This window comes from Somniosus microcephalus, chromosome 6, assembly GCF_052327205.1.
Source record: "Somniosus microcephalus isolate GS21.2 chromosome 6, FLI_Smic_1.0, whole genome shotgun sequence".
Classification (NCBI taxonomy): Eukaryota; Metazoa; Chordata; class Chondrichthyes; order Squaliformes; family Somniosidae; genus Somniosus; species Somniosus microcephalus.
The window spans coordinates 20,981,781-21,004,497 of NC_140992.1; the positions used below are offsets into that span (position 1 = coordinate 20,981,781).

The window sequence follows — 22,717 nt, forward strand, 5'->3', positions numbered from 1 at the left end:
AGCACCCGGTGACTAAGATGAAACTTGCACTAATGCATTCCAAATATATATATATATATATATATATATATATTTTTTTTATTTTTTTTTACAGAAGATATCTTTTTTTGAAGATACAAAAGTGGAATTGCACAGTGCATTGCTGCCGAGGAAATAAATATTGAATATGGTACGAGGTAGGTCAAGTAGACTGCTATATTCTGAATATTTTGAAAGGGTTATCTACATGGGGGCAGCCTGATGGGATTGTGCGCCAAAGTACCGTGCCATGGAGTGAGAGAATGCAGGAATTCCCCCATAAGAATTCCTGATCCTAGCCAGTCATTAGGGAGGTGTCAAGTGGAAGCCAAGGGAACAAAACTCAGAGGTTGAGTCACCTACGTCACTCAAGTATACCTCTTAGCTGCTGGTTATGGAGCAACATTGATAGTCACTTGCCTGTCCTATGGGCCACATACTGGTGTGAGGAGACACTAGTGGGGAAAATGAACTTGGTTTAATACAAAAATTAGTTGACTCAATTTGTTTGTTGCCATCTTGAATATTAGTAAGCTTTTCTTTTTTTAAATCAGGGATGACATTTTTGTAAAGAATATCATCTGGCTGGTGCATCAAAAGTTCTTCCAAGGGTCCTTTACGAGACAATTATTGATTCATACAGAACATTTAAACTTTATTTTCAATTCCTTGAATTTAATAAATCCCAAAGGTGAACATCCCTAAATAAAAATGTAAAACAAGTTGTAAAACATACCCGTTTTAACTTATGATTATGCCATTAAGCAAGGTCTGCATGAAGCTCTAGTTAAAATTTGAAATATTAAGTCAATGTCTAAAACAGAACAGCCTTTGCTAAACGTGGCTTTCTTTGATTAAATTCAAAATAATGTTTTTAACAATTGCATTAGGAAAAGAATTCGAGGAACAAGTAAATAAGTCTCAGTTCAGGATTTTGCATCATTTCAGTTGAGACGACAAACTCATTAAATGGTAAAACAGATCTCAGCCCCTCAAATTATGGAGCCAAAGTCAGAAGCTCCAATGAACACTTGATACAGATTCAATTTTTTTTTTCAAATCAGCTATGATGACTTTGAATATCTTCAGGGGAGAGAAATCTATATACAGTATATACATACACAGATTCATACACGTTATATACAGATTAATTAATAAATACACCATCTCAACCCCTTGATTGGGTTATTACCTGGTAAACATATCCAGGTTTTCATTATTCTACATTGGAATGATTACTAGGTACACAATCTAATCAAAAAGTGCAGATTTTTACTGGAGTAAATGGGTGCCAGAGATTGATTGCAAGGGTGTAATCTAATCAAGGGGTTCAGATCACATCAACAACCAAAAGAACAAAAACTGATCTATTTACAACAGTTATCTGATTCTTGAGATTAGGCTGGAGTCTTGGTTGTATCAATATTGAATCCTCTGGCTGAGAGCACCAGGAGAAATGAAATACCACTGTTCTTTTAGATGAGACACTGAGGCCCCAATTGCCTTCTCAGGTGGACATAGAATATCCCGTGGCACTTTTTGATGAATAGCAGGCGTTCACCCAGTGTCCCAGTTAACATTTATCCCTCAATCAACACTAACAATAACAGATGATCTGGTTATTTTCTCATTGCTGTTTGTGGGAGGAACCTTGCTGTGCACAAATAGGCTGCCGCGTTTCCTACATGACAACAGTGACTACACTTCAAAAGTAATTCATTTGTTGCAAAGTGACCCGAGGTTGTGAAAGGTGCTATATAAATGCAAGTCCTTTTTTTCCCCACTCTGGAACCCAAGATCACGCCAAGTCAATGATGGAACATAAGCTTCTTCTTATTGATGGCTGTTAAGCACCCTAAGCATAAGGTCTTACCGAGTTCTCAGAGGTCAAAAGCCCACAGCACAAAACGTCACGCAAATTAATACTATTCTCTCAGCTCCATTCAAAAAGGCTCTGAGGACAGATGGTTTGCAAAATTAAACCATCATACTACATCTGTGGTGTAATAAGTGGCAGGTTGGGACTTATTTCACATTCTCAGTCTAACAGAGGAGCTCTATGTTGTATGGAAGAATCACTACAACTGACAGCATGTTTAATGTGTCCTGGCCAATATTTATCCCTCAACCAACATAACAAAAACAGATCATCTGGTCATTATCACATTGCTGTTTATGGGACCTTGCTGTGCGCAAACTGGCTGCCAGGTTTCCCACATTACAACAGTGACTTCACTTCAAAAGTACTTAATTGACTGTAAAGCACGGAGACGTCCGGTGGTCGTGAAAGGCGCTATATAAATGCAAGTCTTTCTTTCTTTCTAATGCTGTTACTGGATGAAAAGAGGAAAAATGTTGAATATATATATTCAAGTTCCCAATAATGTCTTGGCAGATCACTAGAATTAAAAAAAAACTGCAAATACATTTACAAATAGGGAGTTTGATACCTGCTCAGAATAAGTAGATACGTGCTATGTTAACAGTTTTGCCACCAATATAGACTCACTGGGATCAGTTATTCCCTTGGTACAGGTAAGGCTATCAACAGGCAGCAATGCCAAGCAGGTACAGGTAATCTATTCATTATAGTACACATTCAAAACACAGCTCAAGCTCTGCAAACATCTTAATGTGATGGCATTTTCACAAAGCAATAATTATACATTTAAGTATAAATTAATACATACCATAAAAACAGCAATCAGGATTAAACAGATTCCCACTATGATGAGGAATGGAATTAGATAGTACTCCAGTGGAAGGCTAAAATCAGGCAGTATCACTATATGGCCACTGTGGAGAAACACAATAACAAAGAATATTTGCAGATAGCTACGATACCGCAACTGATGATGGCCATCAAAGCACAATTCCAAAAATGCTGCTAGAATACACATAACAACAATGATCATCATATTGGTTTGCTGATTACATTGTTACATTAGCAGTGATGTAGGCAGCACAGGTTGACACACAACGGCTGCGCAAAAAAAAGGAAGCCCAGATTTTATGAACTGATATTTATGAACTGAGGCCATTGTGACCATTTGTCCTGATGCAACAAGGTAGTGAACATGTAGCAGTACCAAGTCTGATGTCACGGTGACTACACTGGAGCTAGACTATGATGTAATTGTGACAGCCCGGCACCTAAAACCTGCACGCGTAATTGTGATCAACCTTATGATTTGGGGATTTTTTTTGTGTGTTTTGTTTTGAAAGCAATCATAGCTTCACTCAACTGGAAAAAAAAATCCTTAAATTTATTGCCTCAACAAATTTCAGATCAGAATTCAAATGTTCTTTTCTTTTAAAATACGAAAAAGTAACAACACAAAAAGTATTACAAACTAATGTGTCGTGACTTGGGCAATAGCTGAAATAGAAAACAAAGAAAAATGCATTTTAAACATCACTTGCCAGAGTGTTTCCAACAACAAATAAAGGAGCATAGCAAACTTGAGTAAATTAAAATCAGATGGTTTCAGTCCTATTTTTAGCGATGTTGGCCAACATATTACTTGAACAAGGATTGCCAAATTGCTGAGCCAATGATTTCCAAATTCACCACTTTCTGATGAATTCTGCTCAACCTGCAGGGGGTTGAAATGGTGGAATTTGGGCTGATGATTAGGCAGGAGAATCTTTTTAAATAACTGACAAAAATCCATTGATTTTGCTGGCAAAATCCACTTATGTTTTTGCCATGATGCTGTTTAATGTCAGGCCATCCTGATTAAAATAGGATAGTTGAGGGGCATGAATTAATGCTATGTGAGTAACCAACTAGGAATCAGCTGTACTGTTCTGTCTTGCGGTGCCACAGTAAGAACACAATAGTAGTGCAAAATTAAAGTGGTATTTTTAACATTTTAATTGTTCCAGAATTTGCTCATATTTGATTGCAGTTGTCTGTATGTATTTATTCAACAACCAGACTCTTTAACGTTAGCTATTTTTGGAAAGTCTAGAACATCCAATCACACTTTATTAATGTCTACCAGAATTGTGCTAAATTCAGCTCAGTTGATGTTGGCTCAAAGTTTTACATTGAAGTTCAACTGGCCTTTTTAGAACAAAGAAAGCTTCTGACAATCATTTGGCCCCTTGATGCAAAGGCAGTCAGCTATCTATAGATTGCAATTTCCAGCAGAGCCTCGCTATTTATCTTTTAAAAGCAAAAGAAAACAAGCCAGGAAATGGTTTAGTAATGCATATTTCAACAATGTGTTATTTATCATCATGTGGCTCATCTGAGAATCAGTGTTTTGCCGCTGTAGCTTTTCAAGCCCAGCTGACTCCAATTTCTGTTCCTCCAACAAGAGCAAAAGGAAAAAAAAGTCTCTTAAATCTGGTCAGGAAACTCAGGTGTTGTCATGAATTTTTGTTTTTTCTCCCTTGCTTCGAATTTCATGGTACAGGAAACTCTCGATTTACCGGCACCTAAATAACCAGAAATCTCTGTTAACCGGCAAAATTCAGGAGTAGGTTCAGGTAAGTTTGACTTCATATTAGTGGCCGTTCCTGGACCTGTGGCTGTGTAATCGGGGTTCCTGCACTTGTTGCTAAGCAACAGGGACGCTTGGTCTGTGGCTGGGGTTCCTGCAGCTGTTGCTAAGCAACAGGAAAGCCTGGATTTGTTGCTGGGTACAGAGCTCTCGTACCTTTTAACTATAGCTCTCTGTAATCCGGACTTTGATAAACCGGCACCACGCCGGTCCCGTCGGTGCCGGATAAAAAAAGAGTTTCCTGTAGCTGACATCAATGAACTAATGGATTTCTGCAATAAGCAGTTAATTCTGCAGGTGGCAGCACGGTGGCATAGTGGTTAGCACTGTTGCCTCACAGCGCCAGGGACCCGGGTTCAAATCCGGCCTCGGGTGACTGTCTGTGTGGAGTTTGCACATTCTCCCCGTGTTTGCGTGGGTTTCCTCCGGGTGCTCCGGTTTCCTCCCACAGTCCAAAGATGTGTGGGTTAGGTTGATTGGCTATGATAAATTGACCCTTAGTGTCAGGGGGATTAAATACGTGGGGTTACGGGGATAGGGTGGGATATGTGTTGGTGTAGGGGTTACGGGGATCGGGTGGGATATGTGTCGGTGCAGGTTCGATGGGCCGAAATGGCCTCTATCTGCACTGTGGGGTTTCTGTGATTTCTGTGAATTCAGAAGCATTCATATTAGCTTGCCAACTTGTCATGCCGTACAAATGTCAATCTTAAATTTAATTTAATTATGATAGTTTAACAAAAGTGACATTATGGTTCCATCTGCTTAACTGTATAATGTTTCATTGCTATTATTTAAAATCATGAAGGGTTTGGATAGAGTAAATAAAGAGAAACTGTTTCCAATGACTGAAGGGTCGATAATGAGGGGGCATAGATTTAAGGTGACTGGCAAAAGAACCAGAGGTAACATGAGGAAAAACTTTTTTACGTAACGAGCGGATAGGATTTGTAATGCACTGCCTGATAAGGTGGTGGATACAGATTCAATAGTAGTTTTCAAAAAGGGAATTGGGTAAACACTATAAGGAGAAACAAATTGCAGAGATACAGGGAAAGAGCGGGACTAACTGGATTGCTCCTCGAAATAGCCAGCACAGACTCAATAGGCCGAATGGCCTCCTTCTATGCTGTATGATTCTAGTTCATACATAACTATAAACTACTGTTGGCTGAACTAGCTAGAGCAGTAGCCGGAGCCATACCACATGGTTTTAACATCCTTTAGATTAGAGAAGGTGGGTGGGGGGTTAATTTGCCAGTTTTCAGTTCCTGATACCCATTTCCAGCAACCCCTGCTGCAGCAACCCCTGCTGGAAATGGGTATGTATGGATGTCTGGCAAGAACAGGATCTGTCTTGGCTATCATGGGTGCCTTATCATGGTCAATCAGTCTGTAGCATCCTGTGGCCGTGGAATCCCCCTTCAATGAGGAGTGGGAAGGAGGGGGTGGGGAACACTACAAAAAAAACATATTTACATAATTTAAAGAAAAAATAACATGCATTTGGGTTCAAATTACAACATTTCTGCCCTTTCTGAAGTTGTAGCTAAGCCCAGGCACAGGGATTTAAAGATGGAACAACTCTTGCTGGGATTTCCTTTGTTCTTTGTCTGTGGGCCAGTGGATGGTGTGAATATATAATACTGGCTAAGGAGCAGAGGTAGCTAACTGTGATTTCTGAAGCCTTTAGATGTGATGTCATGCCATATATATATATAATATATTTATTTATTGAGTTTGAAAGTGATTTAGTTAAATCCGAAACTAGGGTCTTAAATCTAAACAAAGCAAACTACGTAGGTATGAGGGGTGAATTGGCTATGGTAGATTGGAAAACGACATTAAAAGGTATGACGGTAGACAAGCAATGGCTAGCATTTAAAGAATTAATACATAATTTACAACAAATATACATTCCTTTAAGGCACAAAAACCCCGCAGGAAAAGTGGTCAAACCGTGCCTAACAAGAGAAATTAAAGGTAGTATTAGATCAAAGTAAGAGGCTTATAATGTTGCCAAAAAGAGTAGTAAGCCGGGGGGTTGCGAGGATTTTAGAATTCAGCAAAGGAGGACCAAGAAATTGATAAAAGAAATGGAAAATAGAATGAGAGTAAACTAGCGAGACATATAAAAACAGACTGTAAAAGCTTCAAGAGGTGTGTAAAAGGGAAAAGTTTAGCGAAAGTAAACATGGGTCCCTTACAGGCTGAGACAGGAGAAATTATAAGGAGATATTTCTTCACTCAGAGGGTGGTGAATCTTCAGAATTCTCTACCCCAGAGGGCTGTGGAGGCTCAGTCATCGAGTATATTTAAGACAGAGATCGATACATTTTTGGATATTAAGGGAATCAAGGGATATGGGGATAGTGCAGGAAAAGAGAGTTGAGGTAGATCATCAGCTATGATCTTATTGAATGGTGGAGAAGGCTCAAGGGGCCGAATGGCCTACTTCTGCTCCTATTTCTTATGTTCTTATATGAAAATTCCTAGTACACAATTCAGTGAGCAGAGGCGCTACCCTCTTCCCATCCACCCTGGTGACAGAAATAATTAATACTGATCGCCAGCCTGTTGAGAAAGAGTTTGAGTTTTCTTCATAGCCACTCGTCTATTGCGAAAGGTCGCAGAAGAACATAAGGAGCAGGAGTAGGCCATTTGGCCCTTCGAGCCTGCTCCACCATTCAATAAGATCATGGCTGATCTTCGACCTCAACTCCACCTTCCCGCACTATACCTCAATTCCCGTAGTATCCAAAAATCTAATGATCTCTGTCTTGAATCTACTCAATGACTGAGCATCCACAGCTCTCTGGGGTAGAGAATTCCAAAGATTCATAACCCTTTGAGTAAAGAAATTTCTCAGTCCTAAATGGCCAACCCATTATTCTGAGACTGAGACCCCTAGTTCTAGAAACTCCAGCCAGGGAAAACATCCTCCCAGCATCTACCCTGTCAAGCCCTTTAAGAATTTTATATGTTTCAATGAGATCACCTCTCATTGTTCTAAACTCTAGGGAATAAAGGCCTAATCAAGGCCTAGTTAAGAAATAGAGCTACCCTTACACCAATAGGTGTATTCTATAGGCCACCAACTAGTGGGAAGGGTATAGAGGAGCAAATTTGCAGGGACATTACAGTGAGGTGATATAGAGTAGTGATAATGGGAGACTTCAATTATCCCAATATAGACTGGGATAGTAATAGTGTAAAGGGCAGAGAGGGGGAAGAATTTCTGATATGTGTTCAGGAGAACTTTCTTGATCAGTACGTTTCCAACCCAACGAGGATGGAGGCATTGCTGGATCTGGTTCTGGGGAATGAGGTGGAGCAAGTGTCAGTAAGGGAACAATGATCATAGTATCATAAGTTTTAGATTAGCTATGGAAAAGGACAAGGAGCAATCTAGAGTAAAAATACTTAACTGGAGGGGGGCCAATTTCAGTGGGTTGAGAACAGATCTGGCCCGGGTAAATTGGAATCAAAGGTTGGCAGACAAAACTGTAATCAAACAATGGGCTGCCTTTAAAGAGGAGATGGTTCGGGTACAGTCAAGGTACATTCCCGCGAAGGGGAAGGGTTGGGTAACCAAAGCCAGAGCTCACTAGATGACAAAAGAGATAGAGAGTAAGATGAAGCAGGAAAAGGGGGTGTATGACAGATGTTAGATTCAGAATACAAGTGAGAACCAGGCAGAATATAGAAAGATAAGAAGGGAAGCGAAAAAGGAAATAAGAGGGGCAAAGAGCGAGTATGAGAATAGACTGGCAGCCATCATAAAAGGGAATCCAAAAGACTTTTATAGCAGAGGAGAGAGATGGCATCAAACATATCTTTCCAGCCAGCTTGTCACACCTCAGATTAGAGGGAGTGCAATGAAGGAGGGGAGATTTGATAGAGGTGTTCAAAATCATGAGGGTCTGGACAGAGTAGATAGAGAGAAACTGTTCCCATTGGCAGAAGGGTCGAGAACCAGAGGACACAGATTTACAGTGATTGGTAGAAGAACCAAAGGTGACAAGAGGAAAAACTTTCTTACACAGCGAGTGGTTACGATCTGGAATGCACTGCCCGAGAGGGTGGTGGAGGCAGAGTCAATCGTGGCTTTCAAAAGGGAACTGGATAAGTACCTGAAGGGAAAAAATTTGCAGGGCTACGGGGAAAGGACAGGGGAGTGGGACTAGCTGAAGTGCTCTTGCAGAGAGCTGGCACGGGCTTGACGGGCCGAATGGCCTCCTACTGTGCTGTAACCATTTGATGATTCTAGTCTACTCAATCCCCTCATCCCAGGAATCAGTCTAGTGAACCTTTGTTGCACTCCCTTTAATCGGAGGTGTGATAAGCTGACTAGAAATATATGTTTGATGCCATCTCTCGCGGCTCTCCTCCCCCCTCGAACTAGCTGCTTCCTGTTCATTTATAAAAAAAATTGGTTTTCTATACAAATCGAAATAAGTTTGAGAGATACATAACCTCCTTTCAGTCTTAACATATGGTATGAAAAAATATTACTGTTTGCTGTATTTCAATTCTTTTTAATCAATTGACTTCAGGACACTTGGCATGTGATTCTAGATGTTAATTCGCCACTAGTTTGAAGACAGTTAAAAAGAGTAAAAATAAGTTTGAACTCTTCAAAAAAAAAATTAAACCAAATACTTCTATATAAATAGATTAAAAGCCAGAGAGTAACTGTCTACAGGCAGTAAATTGCTGGTTTCGTGGCCAACAGAACTTATTTCACTTACACTTGTTATGGGTTGTGCAGCCAATTCATTTTCTGTGAACGTCCTGTCCCTGATATGTGTCTACTATATATACACATATACATTCATATGCACCAATTGTTCAGCTGCATAACACTTCACCTTTCAGCGTGATTATCTTCTCAGGGTTTGGCCACCTTATCTAACAAAGACTGCTGAAAGAGCCACAATTTCTCAGACCAGGCAGGGAATCCATCACTTTGCAAGCTAACAATATAACAACAAATGAAAACCAAGTACTGCACTATTTCAGTGCTTCAATCTATTATTTCCAAACTAATCTAAACTGATAGTGTACCTAAAATAAATTTCATGTTTACAACTTTAGGGTGAAATGTGGAATTCATCCACATGCATTATAGAATCATAGAATCTTACAGCACGGAAGGAGGTCATTCGGTTCGTCATACCTGTGCCAGCTCTTTGAAAGGGCTGTCCAATTTAGTCTCTCTCCCCAGCTTTTTCACCATATTCCTGCAAATGAGTTATCTTCAAGTACATGTCCAATTGCCTTTTAAAATTTCCTATGGAACCTGATTCCACCACCCTTTCGTGTACAGGAAACTCTTCATTATCCGGCACCAACGGGACCGGCGTGGTGCCGGTTTATCAAAAAGTCCGGATTACGGAGAGGTATAGTTAAAAGGTACGAGCGCTCCGTACACAGCAACAAATCCAGGCTTCCCTGTTGCTTAGCAACAAGTGCACAAACCCCAGTTATACAGCCACAGATCCAGGAACTGCCACTAATATGAAGTAAAACTTACCTGAACCTACTCCTGAATTTTGCCGGTTAACAGAGATTCACGGTTATTTAGGTGCCGGTTAAAAGAGAGTTTCCTGTAGTGCATTCTAGATCTTAACAACCCTCTCTGAAGAAAGTTCTCCTCATTTCCCCTCGAGAACTTTTGTCAATTATTTTAAATCTATGACCTCTGGTTACTGACCTACTTGCCGAAGGAAATACTTTCTCCCTGCTTGCTCCATCAAAACCCCATACTGCTGTAAGGAGAACAATCTAAGATTCTCCAATCTCTCCACATAACTGAACTCCCTCATCCCTGCTATCATCCTGGTAAACCTCCTCTATACCCTCTCCAGGGTCTTGACATCCTTCCGAAAGTGTGATGCCCAGAATTCTACACAATACTCCAGCTGAGGTCTAACCAGAGATGTGTAAATGTTTAGCATGACTTCCTTGTTTTTGTATTCAATACCTCTATTTATAAAGCCCAGGATCCCATATGCTTTAACTGCTTTGTTAACCTGTCCTGCCACCTTCAGAGATTTGTGCACAACCACCCCAGATCTCTCTCTTCTTGCACCCCCTTTAAAATTGTACCATTTAGCATGTATAGTCTCTCCTCATTCTTCCTACCAAAATGTATCACCTCACACTTTTTTGTGCTGAATTTCATGTCATGTGTCCACCCATTCCACCAGCCTGTCTATGTCCTCTTGAAGTCTATTACCATCTTCTTCAGTGTTTACTACACTTCCAAGTTTTGTGTCATCTGAAAATTTCAATATTGTGCCCTGTACCCCCAAGTTCAAGTTATTAATGTGAATCAAAAACAGCAGTGGTCCTAGTACTGAATCTTGGGGAACTCCACTGCTTGTCTCCCTCTAAGTATCCCATACACTTTCTGAACCACTTTATCAACTTGCCCTCCCACCTTCAAAGATTTGTGAATGTGCACCCCCCAGGTCCCTCTGCTCTTGCACCCCTCTCAAAATAGTAACATTTAGATTATACTGCCTCTCCATGTTGGTTCTCCCAAAGTGCACCACTTCACGCATTAAATTGCATCTGCCATGTGTCTGCCCATTTTACCAATTCGTCTATGTCCTCCTGAAATTTACTACTATCATGCTCACTATTTACTACATTGCCAAGTTTTGTATCTTCTGCAAACTTCAAAATTGCACTCCCTATACCAAAGTCCAATTAATTTATATACAGGTAGGCTATCCTTTATCCGAAAACCTCGGGACCAGCCGAGTTTCGGATAAAGGAGAATTTCGGATTTCGGAAGGTGGGTCGGCGGGGGTGGTCGGCGGGGGGTCGTGCGCACGACTTACGCTGACGCTCAGCGTAAGTCAGTCGGGGTCGGCGCCGGCTGGGTACGTGGTGGGGGGGGGGGGTCGGCGGTTGTCGGGGCTGGCGGGGTCGGCGGTTGTCGGGGCTGGCGGGGTCGGCGGTTGTCGGGGCCGGCGGGGTCCGCGGGGGGGTCGGCGGCTGGCGGGGTCGGCGGTTGTCGGGGCTGGCGGGGTCCGCGGGGGGGTCGGCGGCTGGCGGGGTCGGCGGTTGTCGCGGCTGGCGGGGTCGGGGTCGGCAGTTGTCGGGGCTGGCGGGTCCGCGGGGGGGTCGGCGGTTGTCGGGGCTGGCGGGGGGGGGGGGGGGGGGGTCGGCGGGGGGTCGTGCGCACGACTTACCCTTTATCCGAACTTCCGCAACCGGAACCCTCTAAAAACCGAAGGTTTTTTCGTTCAGCGTAAGTCGTACGCACGACTTACGCTGAACGAAAAAACCTTCGGTTTTTAGAGGGTTTCGGTTTTCAGAAGTCCGGATAAAGGGTAGTCTACCTGTATAAGAAAAGCAACGGTCCTAATACCGACCCCGGGGACCCCACTGCATAAGTCTCTCCAGTCCGACAAACATGCACTTTACAGCCTTCCGGACTCAACATAGAGTTCAACAATTTCAGATCATAACCTCGGCCCCTATCATACATACATATATATATATTTTTATCCACACTCTGTCTTTTTTTCTTCTCCCCCACAAGGCAGCTGTCTTCCATTCTGCCAGCGCAATTTACACTTCATCTAGGGCCATCCTTTGTTTCTTAACCTGTCCCATTACCATCTCCTTTTGCCTTGAATGTCTCTTAATGTCTCTTAACCTCTTCCGCCTTCCACCCTATCACAGATCTTCCCTTTTGTTCTTTCACCCCCTCCCCCCTTTCCCAGCCTCTTCACTTGCTTAAAAATCTGTTCCATTTCCTGCTTTTTTCCAGTTCTGACGAAAGGTCATCGACCTGAAACGTTAACTTGGTTTCTCTCTTCACAGATGCTGCCTGACCTGCTGAGTTTCTCTAGCATTTTCTGTTTTTATTTGTTCACCACTACTCTCTGCCTCCTATCCCTCAGCCAATTACATACCCAAGTTTCTATTTTCTGAATAAGTCTGTTATGAGGTACTTTATCAAATGCCTTTTGAAAGTCCATATATACATCTACTGCACTACCTTCATCAACCCTCTCGGTTACTTCATCGAAGAACTCAACTAGGTTAGACAGACACTATCTACCATTAACAAATCCGTGCTGGCTGTCCCTTATTAACCGATGCTTCTCCAAGGGAGAATTAATTTTGTCCTTGAAATGGTCTCTAATAGGTTCCCCCCCGCCCCCACTGACATTAGGCTGATTGGCCTATCCTTTTTTGAACAGGAGTGTAACATTTGCAATCCTCCAGTCCTTTGGTACTACTCCAATATCCAAGGAGGACTGAAAGATTGTCATCAGAGCTTCTGCTATCTCCATCCTAGCTTCCCTCAGCAACCTAGGATGTAACTGGTAGAGTAGATAAGGGAGAACCAGTGGGTGTGGTGTATTTGGACTTTCAGAAGGCTTTCAATAAGGTCCCGCATAAGAGATTAGCGTGCAAAGTCAAAGCACATGGGATTGGGGGTAAGGTACTGACTTGGATAGAGAACTGGTTGGCAGACAGGAAGCAAAGAGTTGGAATAAACGGGTCTTTTTCCAGAGTGGCAGGCAGTGAATAGTGGGGTACCGCAGGGATCTGTACTAGGACCCCAGCTATTCACAATATATATTAATGATCTAGACGAGGGAACTAGATGTAATATCTCCAAGTTTGCAGACGACACAAAGCTGGGTGGGCGTGTGTGCTGTGAGGAGGATGCCGAGAAACTCCAGTATGATTTGGACAGGTTGGGTGATTATACTGCATTTGCCATGCATCTGCCCAATGTGGATAAATGCGAGGTTATCCACTTTGGTGGCAAAAACAGGGAGAAAGATTATCTGAACGGCAATAGATTGGGAAAAGGGGAAGTGCAACGAGACCTGGGTGTCCTTGTGCACCAGTCGCTGAAGGTAAGCATGCAAGTGCAACAGGCGGTTAAGGCAGCAAATGGTATGTTGACCTTCATAGCGAGAGGATGAGAGTACAGGAGCAAGGATGTCTTGCTGCAGTTCTACAGGGCCTTGGTGAGACCACATCTGGAGTATTGTGTACAGTTTTGGTTGCCTTATCTGAGGAAGGATGTTCTTGCCATGGAGAGTGTGCAGCGAAGATTCACCAGACTGATACCTGGGATGGCAGGAATGACGTATGAGGAGAGATTGGGTCGATTAGGCTTATATTCGCTGGAGTTTAGAAGAATGAGAGGGGATCTCATTGAAACTTATAAAATTCTAACAGGACTAGACAGACTAGATGCAGGAAGGATGTTCCCAGTGGCTGGGGTGTCCAGAACCAGGGGTCACAGTCTAAGGATAAGGGGTAAGCCATTTAGGACTGAGATGAGGAGGAATTTCTTCACCCAGAGAGTGGTGAACCTGTGGAATTCTCTGCCACACAGGGCAGTTGAGGCCAATTCATTAAATATATTCAAGAAGGAGTTGGATATATTTCTAGAGGCTAAAGGGATCAAGGGGAGAAAGCATGGACAGGGTACTGAATTTGGATGATCAGCCATGATCTCATTAAATGGCGGAGCAGGCTTGAGGGGCCGAATGGCCTACTCCTGCTCCTATCTTCTATGTTTCTATCCCATCTGGACCGGGTGACTTGCTCACTTTGAGTTTTAATGGGGATTGTGCAACTTATCAAAAAATCTTTAATCTAACTTCATGCAATTTATGAAGAGATTACTAAATATTCATAAAATAAATGCACATGCTATCATTAGAAAATATTCAGAGACAAATTACTATGAAAGCTCCCAAACTGGAAATTGAAAATGTGAGGAATACATTCCCCTGTGAAATATGTGTACTTGGCAGATTATGCAAATAATTCAAAAAGTAGTTTAAATGTCACAGGAACAAAATCCAATCAGCTATAAAACAGTACTATACAGTTCAAAGTTAAAACAGGAGTCTTAGGGAGTGAGCCAATATTTGCAGTGGGTCCCTCACACAAAAGTTTGAAAACTGTGGCATTATAAAGGGCAGAAGACTGGCAGAGCTCCAAAGTACTATGCTGTGGAATCATACAATGGGTGCCCACATGCATGATTTTCCCAGACACAGTTAACAGCTATGGGGAGTGCAAAATGACAAGGGTCAGATGAGGGAGAATCATCCTGCTTCACTGCCATATATTTCTTCATAGCTCGCGGCAAAGTGTCATTGGCAGAGAGCTAGTATAAAGTTTGTTTACCTTCTTAGATAGAGATGGTAGGTGTTACGGGAGATCTAAACAGAAAGAGGACAACAAATATAAAGGGGAATACCTGGCCTATCCCCAACTCTTCTACCATCAAGAGGCGGCCCTGGCAACCCTCGGTATTTAATGTTAACAATGTACAGAAGTCGAAGACCCTCAAAGTATGTATCTGCAACTATCTTGTAACGTAGCCAGTATTTGGTATAATCCAATAAAATTCAAGAAAAAGCTTAAAAGAATGAGGGAAGAAATGTATTATTTAAGAAAGAATGTAAGTGTTGGACAAGTATTTTCAGTGTAAAGCACTCACCAAAAGAACAAAAGTAACAAACCTTTTGGCTTGCTAGGAGAATCCTGACTTCCCTTCTTTATTGCGCCACAGAGAACATCTCTAACCTTCAATTTGCCTGAAACAGCTTAGCTGATGTCAATGAGTGTCTTCACAGAGCTAGAGGCCATCAGCATTCTTTTTCATCCCGGAATCATAGAATTTGGCAGCACAGAAGGAGGAGGAGGCCATACGACCAATCGTGCTTGTGCTGGCTCTTTAAAAGAGTTCTCCAATTAGTCCCACTCCCCTGCTTTTTCCCCATAGCCCTGCAATTTTCTCCCTTTTAGGCATTTATCCAATTCCCCTTTGAAAGTTACTAGTGAATCTGCTTTTCAGGCAGTGCATTTCAGATCATAACTTGTTCCATAAAAAAATCTCATCTCACCTCTGGCTCTTTTGACAATTACTTTAAATGTCCTCTGGTTACCAATCTTTCTGCCAGTGGAAACAGTTTCTCCTTATTTACTCTTACCAAAATCCTTGGACACCAAACTGGGAGGCATCAGCAACTTTAAAACTTAGTAATAGACAAGTATACTGCAGTACTTAGCAGTGAATTTTGTTAGCTCTTTTTGAAGAGGGGAGAGGAAAAGAGAGGAAGGGTTTTTAAAATCACTGTTTCAAATACATATACTGACCAACTAATGCCTAACTGAACAAAAGACCTTGCATTATTTTGCAGTTGTGATAGTATCAACTGTCTTCAGATCTGGATGACTAACTCAAACAGCTGTTCATCGTTGTACAACATTATTAGCTGACAAACCAGTCTAAGCAATTTGTAAAAAAAAGTATAATTTATTTTCATTGAATTATTCCCTGGTAACTAACAGTTACAGGAAACTTTCGTTTAAACGGAGGTTAAATGTCCGGAACGCTCTATCCACCGGCAAAATTCAGGAGTCGGTTCAGATAAGTTTTTTTACTTTTCGTTGCTTTTTTCTCCAGTCGTGGCTCTGCAAGCATCTAGCTGAAGCTGTTGCTTAGCTACAGAGATGCTTGCAAGCTGCGCCGACTGTTTTGAAGCTGTTGCTAAGCAACAGGGTTTGTTGCTTCAGACGGAGCTCAGAAGCTCCGTATGTTTTAACATTAGCGCTCGTTTCTCCGGCAGTGTTGATCGACCGGCACCAGCTCGGTCCCGTCAGTGCCGGATACCAGAAAGTTTCCTGTACTTGACTAGGTTACTGTGATTACACTACCATCAGCGTCCATATTGAGCACTGTGCAAGTATTAAATGATAAAGCCACTCTTATGAAGTTAATGATACAATTATCAAAAAACTTAGCATGCAGCAATTACACTGTACTCTCATTTTGGATGACGGTTATAAAGTGGTCTAACTTTACCCTCAGTTTATGATATTACTTGACCGGTGTGGCGGAGCCACCAAGAGACACTGGGCAATCAGTAATCATTCCTTTAACTACCATGTAGTGCAGCTGTGGACCGCACCTTTAAACTGTATGTAGTTTCTTGCATTTCCGCGTGATGACGTCATGACGCCGATCACGTGACCCCCAGTTGGCGCGGAGAGCGTGATGACATCATGACGTCAGCTTCCAGTATTTAGTAGCAGTCTTAGAGAGGCTGTGAGGCTGCACAGACCTGTTTACATCTGCTCCTGTAGTTTTACCAGTTAAGTTGTTTGTTTATTAAACTTGGTTATTTTGTTTCACTGCGTCGAACTTCATTATTCGGATTCCTACTTTGGTGACCCCGATCTCGTTGGACAACTTTCGTCGAGATACTTATAATGAACACGAACGCCGTTGCCCTTAAATTGCCGCAGTTCTGGGAACAGCAACCAGCAGCATGGTTTTTCCAGGCAGAAGCCCAGTTTGCACTCCGGGACATTACAGCGGATTCGACCCGTTATTATTACGTGGTTTCCGCTCTAGACAGCGCCATGGCCTCGCGGGTCGTCAGCCTCCTGGGCAATCCACCGGCAGAGGGCAAGTATGAAGCTCTAAAAACTCGTTTACTACAGGTGTTTGGTTTAAATAAGTCGGAGCGTGCATGCAGGCTCATCGCTATGCTCGGTCTTGGGGGCTCAAAACCATCGGAATTGATGAGCCAAATGCTCATGCTTTTGGGTTCGGAGCCCCAATGTTTTTTATTTCGAGAGCTCTTCCTCTGCCAGCTACCTGAACCAGTTCAGGCAGTCTTGGCCAGTTCTACGATTACGGACTGTGCCGAGCTTGCTGCAGAGGCAGACAAGATTTTTACGGTCACACAGCAGAGTTGTGCAGCCACAAGGCGCCTTTCCCCTATGCGAGCAAAGTCCAGCCCTCCTCCAGCAAGCTGGTGTGTGTACCACGCCCGTTTTGGCGCCAAGGCTCGACGCTGCCGTCCTCCCTGCAGTTTCGCTGAAAAAAAATCTCCAGCAGGCCCGCAAACTTCGATGAGGATGACAGGGTCTGACAAACACACCCAGTTCACCATGGCAGTCGGTTCAGCGGGGAAACTCCTCTACATTACGGATTCCAGGACAGGGCGATGATTCTTGTGTGACACTGGTTCTCAGTGCAGTATATTGCCAGTTTCAAAGCTAGATCTACAATCCGGCGGTCACGGCCCTTCCCTCGAGGCAGCCAATGGTGCGGCCATTCGCACGTTTGGTAAACGGACAGTTAATTTAACTCTTGGAGGTCAACGTTTTGTGTGGGAGTTTATAACGGTTAAAGTATCACAGGCCATCCTGGGGGCTGATTTTTTCTGTGCCTATGGTTTTCTGGTCGACATCCAACATTGTCGACTCATTAATGCGTCTACTTTCCACACGGTGCCTTGCCACCGCAGTACCGCTGTCTCCTGGTCGGTTGCCTGTGCGGTTCCATCGCAGGAAGGGTTTAGGCGCCTACTCGGCGAGTTCCCGGGGCTCACCAGGCCTACATTCTCGGCAGCAGTCGCGAGGCACGGTGTGGTGCATTACATCACCACAACGGGATCGCCTGTTTACGCTCGGGCACGAAGATTGGAACCCGGAAAGCTTGCAGCTGCAAAGGCGGAGTTTCAGACCATGGAGCGCCTTGGGATTGTCCGACGCTGCGATAGTCCTTGGTCCTCCCCGCTACACATTGTACCTAAACCAGGTGGCGGATGGAGGCCTTGCGGGGATTACAGACGCCTTAACGAAGCCACTATGCCGGATAGGTATCCAATACCGCATATACAAGATTTTTCGGCTCATTTGGCTGGCAACTCAATATTTTCCAAAGTAGATCTCGTCCGTAGATATCACCAAGTTCCTGTGCACCCTCAAGACATCCTCAAAACGGCGGTCATCACACCGTTTGGCCTTTTTGAGTTCCTCCGCATGCTGTTTGGATTGAGAAATGCGGCTCAGGCCTTTCAGCGACTCATGGACTCTGTTACGGGACCTTCCCTTCATTTTCATTTACTTGGATGACATTCTCATTGCTAGTAAGGATAAGGAGGAGCACATGGCTCATTTACGTACACTCTTTGCCCGTCTCAGCCAACATGGCCTCATCATAAATCTAGCCAAATGCCAGTTTGGGTTAACCAGCATTGACTTTCTGGGGCATAGGATCACCTCAGAAGGCGCCGTTCCACTGGCCACCAAGGTAGAGGCAGTTACGGCTTCCCGCGGCCTCATACACTCAAATCTCTTCAGGAGTTCCTGGGGATGGTAAATTTTTATCATCGTTTTGTCCCCAAGGCAGCCTAATTGATGCAGCCGCTGTACGAAGCACTCAAAGGGAAGTCGGGTAAAGATGTTATCATTTGGACACCACAGATGGACCAGGCGTTCCTGGACACCAAGGCGGCATTGGCAGATGCAACTATGCTTGCACACCCACTCCCGGGCGCGACCATCGCCCTTACTACCGATGCCTCCGATTACGCCATCGGGGCGGTTCAGGAACAATGGGTTGACGGGACTTGGCAGCCATTGGCCTTTTTTAGCCGCCAACTGCGCAAGAATGAGCGAAAATATAGCACTTTTGACAGGGAGTTGCTGGCCTTGTTTTTGGCCATCCGGCATTTCCGTTTTCTCCTAGAAGGGCGCCCGTTCACTGTATTCGTGGACCATAAACCGCTCACTTTCGCAATGGCCAAAACGGCGGAGCCGTGGTCAGCCCGGCAACAGCGCCACCTTACATTTATATCTGAATTTACGACGGATTTACGACATGTGTCCGGCAAAGATAATCTCGTGGCTGATTGCCTTTTGCGTGCCCCAGTCCAGGCAATTCACCTGGGAATCGATTTCGTCGGGTTGGCGGAAGAACAACTGGCAGATCCCGAAGTTCAGGCGTATCGGACCATGCCTTCTAGCTTGCAGGTAGCCGATGTTATGTTCCAATCAGCAGGAACCACGCTCTTGTGTGACACATCCATGGGAGTGCCCCGGCCCATTGTGCCAGTCGAATGGCGCAAGAAGATTTTTCAGGTTATACATGGCTTATCACACCCGGGGATGCGAGCTTCACAACGACTTATGTCCCGCAAATTTGTTTGGAAGGGAATGCATTTAGACGTTCGGGACTGGACAAACAATTGCGTGGACTGTCAAAAATCAAAGGTCCATCGTCATGTTAAGGCTCTAGTGGCCATCTTCCCGGTGCCTGATCGCCGGTTCGATCATGTACACGTGGACTTAGTGGGTCCCCTCCCCACTTCGCGGGGTTTCATGCATCTCCTGACAATAGTGGACCGTACTACCAGGTGGCCAGAGGCGATTCCCTTGGTTGCTACTACTACAGCGGACGTATCCAGGGCGTTTATTTCGTCGTGGGTGGCCTGGTTTGGGGTGTCATGTGATATCTCCTCTGACCGAGGTCCACAATTCACGTCAGAGTTGTACCAAGCTGCACCGTACCACCGCTTACCATCCGCAAGCAAACGGTCTATGAGAGAGGTTTCATCGGTCTCTAAAGGCGTCCCTCCGTGCCAGCTTGCGTGGTCCCAACTGGGTGGACAGACTCCCTTGGGTGATGCTAGGCCTCCGTACAGCCCCCAAGGATGACCTCCAGGCTTCATCGGCTGAGTTAGTCTACGGGCAAGCACTTAGAGTACCAGGGGATTTCCTCCCTCCACATACAGAACCGTGGTCGCCTGCTCAGCAGCATCACGAGGTGGCAAAGAATTTCCTGCCTATTCCAACCTCGCATCACAACCTACAGAGGCCTCATGTTCCGGCAGAACTTATGAGTTCCGATTACGTTTTTATTCGGCAGGATGCTCATAGAGATACACTCAGACCACCTTATGCTGGACCGTTTCGTGTCATCTCAGCGGGAGAGAAATTTTTCACGGTCGAAGTGGGAGGTAAGTCCGATACCATCTCTATCGACCGACTTAAACCAGCCCATCTGGATCGGAGTGAACCAGTTGTTGCTGCTCAGCCACCTCGCCGTGGACGACCACCGTTGGCTGCTAGACCAGTTATGCAACAGTCTACCATTAAATTGCCTGCTTCAGCCTCATCCTTGTCTACACCTTCTGCTACTGTTTCCTCCACCCCAGATGTACCACTTCAGACACAGCCAAGCACTGGCTCGTCTCCCAACGTTCCATCGTCTGAAGTTCGTAGTCGTTCAGGCAGAATCATTAAGCCTCCTGTTCGTTTGACGCTGTCTGTTAGAGAATTCTGGGGGGGGCGCCTGTGGCGGAGCCACCAAGAGACTCAGGGCAATTAGTAATCATTCCTTTAACTACCGTGTAGTGCAGCTGCGGACTGCACCTTTAAACTGTATGTACTTTCTTGCATTTCCGCGTGATGACGTCATGACGCCGATCACGTGACCCCCAGTTGGCGCGGAGAGCGTGATGACATCATGACGCCAGCTTCCAGTATTTAGTAGCAGTCTTAGAGAGGCTGTGAGGCTGCACAGACCTGTTTACATCTGCTCCTGTAGTTTTACCAGTTAAGTTGTTTGTTTATTAAACTTGGTTATCTTGTTTCACTGCGTCGAACTTCATTATTCGGATAGGAACTTCCGTTCCTACACCGGTACCTATTCTTTAATTAAATACTCATATTGGTACAAGGAAGAGGTAAGGTTTGGGGGAGGAGTTACTGTTTAAAAAAAAAGAGATAATATCTACACCTCGAAGGAGATAGTCTTCTCTTGTTTCAGTTTCATATTTACCATCTGGCAGTCATTCACCACTTTGGGTCTTTGCACCAGATGTTCTGATGTACTTTATTTGGGCAGTTCCATTTATTTATACAGTGGCTGACACAGGCCACGACTGGAATATTGCTCATTGAGTTGCTCTGGAAACCATTAAGCATTCAAAATGGCACAACTTCATGGGAGGGGAAACTAAAGCGAAATGTCTTCTCCAGATATCTTGAACTTTTCTGTTCCACTAATTGCACGTGGGAGAGTAGAGAAAATATTTCCCATTGCTTTTCCTACATCTTTAGCAACGACACTGCCAAGATACAGAACGCATTAATCCATATCCTGCATCAAATACGGCAGCTTGAGTAATCAGTAAAATTGCATCTCCTTGTGAGACCTCTGTTTTGTTCCTATGTTGTACAAAAACAATTTGCTGTAATTGGAAAAGGATATATTCCAATTCCTCATTAGATTGCATTTTAGAAAAAGGTTTGCTCTCTACCGAGGTTAATCATTGGGGTGGATAATCCCACTTGTTCAACATTTTTTTTTGTGGGCTCCTTCTCCCACCTGCGCCCCCCACCCGCCGAGCAAAAAAAATTCTGCAGGTGCTCAATAGGTGTAGAGAACCACTGAACTATACAGCACAGAATGAGGTCATTTGGCCTCTTGCACCTGGTTTTATGAAAAAGCTATTCACTTAGCCCATTCCTCTGCCCTTTCCCCATACAATTTTCTAGTTTCAAATATTCATCCACTTGCCTCTTCTGGTCAGGTATTCCATGTCTTAACACCACGTGTTAAAAAAAAAAAATCTCCAAACTGCTCCTTTTTTTTCCTTTTGCCGATGATCTTAAATTTATGCCCTCTAGTGACTGAATAACCAATCAGTGGAAATAGTTTTTCCCTATTTACCCTCATCAAAACCTCTCATAATTTTGAACACCTTAGCCCTCTCTGTTCTAATGAAAAGTGTTCAGTTTCGCTAGTCTCTCATATCCAAACGCATCTTAGCGAATCTTTTCGGTACCCTCTTCACAGCCTTGACATCCTTTCCTAAGGTAGGGCCTCGAAGCTGGACATAATATTCTAATTGTGGTCTAATCGATGATTTGTACAGTATAAAAATTTGCATAGTATATATTTTGAAAAATCCATAGTTAATCAATTTGCAGTATATTGCCAAAAGATAGCCATTGCATAGAAAGTAAGGGGAGCATTATAAATAAGACTCAAGGTTCTATTTTAGGACTCAAGTCTCATTGCTCTGCCGCCCCACCCCACCAGAAAGAACTGTTTAACGGATTTGACCCATAATGCAGGATACCATCAAGGTTGAAACGAGTATGGGTGGGAGAAAAAAAGGCCATAATTAGATGATGCCAAGTTTAAAAGCGTACAGATTGTAGTTAAGAGGCCCTCTGAAATAATGAGTTAGCGCAGGAGACAGAGCAATGAGCCTTTATTCCTGTATGGTGAGGATGCAGAGAGGAGGATCACTAGGCAGGCGTATTTGAAACTTGGGGAAAAAAGGAGGAACGTTCAGAGGAATACTGCCGACAGCATA

At 43.8% G+C, this 22,717-nt stretch overlaps 1 protein-coding gene across 3 annotated transcripts in view; it reads right to left on the reverse strand.

The window, feature by feature from the left end:
- The window catches only part of LOC147115522 (E3 ubiquitin-protein ligase RNF13-like), a 317,497-nt gene that overhangs the window by 110,508 nt on the left and 184,272 nt on the right, over positions 1-22,717 (reverse strand). For all 3 annotated transcript variants that reach the window (XM_085989823.1, XM_085989824.1, XM_085989825.1), the window contains one exon: positions 2,709-2,814. In XM_085989823.1, coding sequence (XP_085845949.1) covers positions 2,709-2,814 — 106 coding nt within the window. The remainder of the gene's footprint in view (positions 1-2,708; positions 2,815-22,717) is intronic.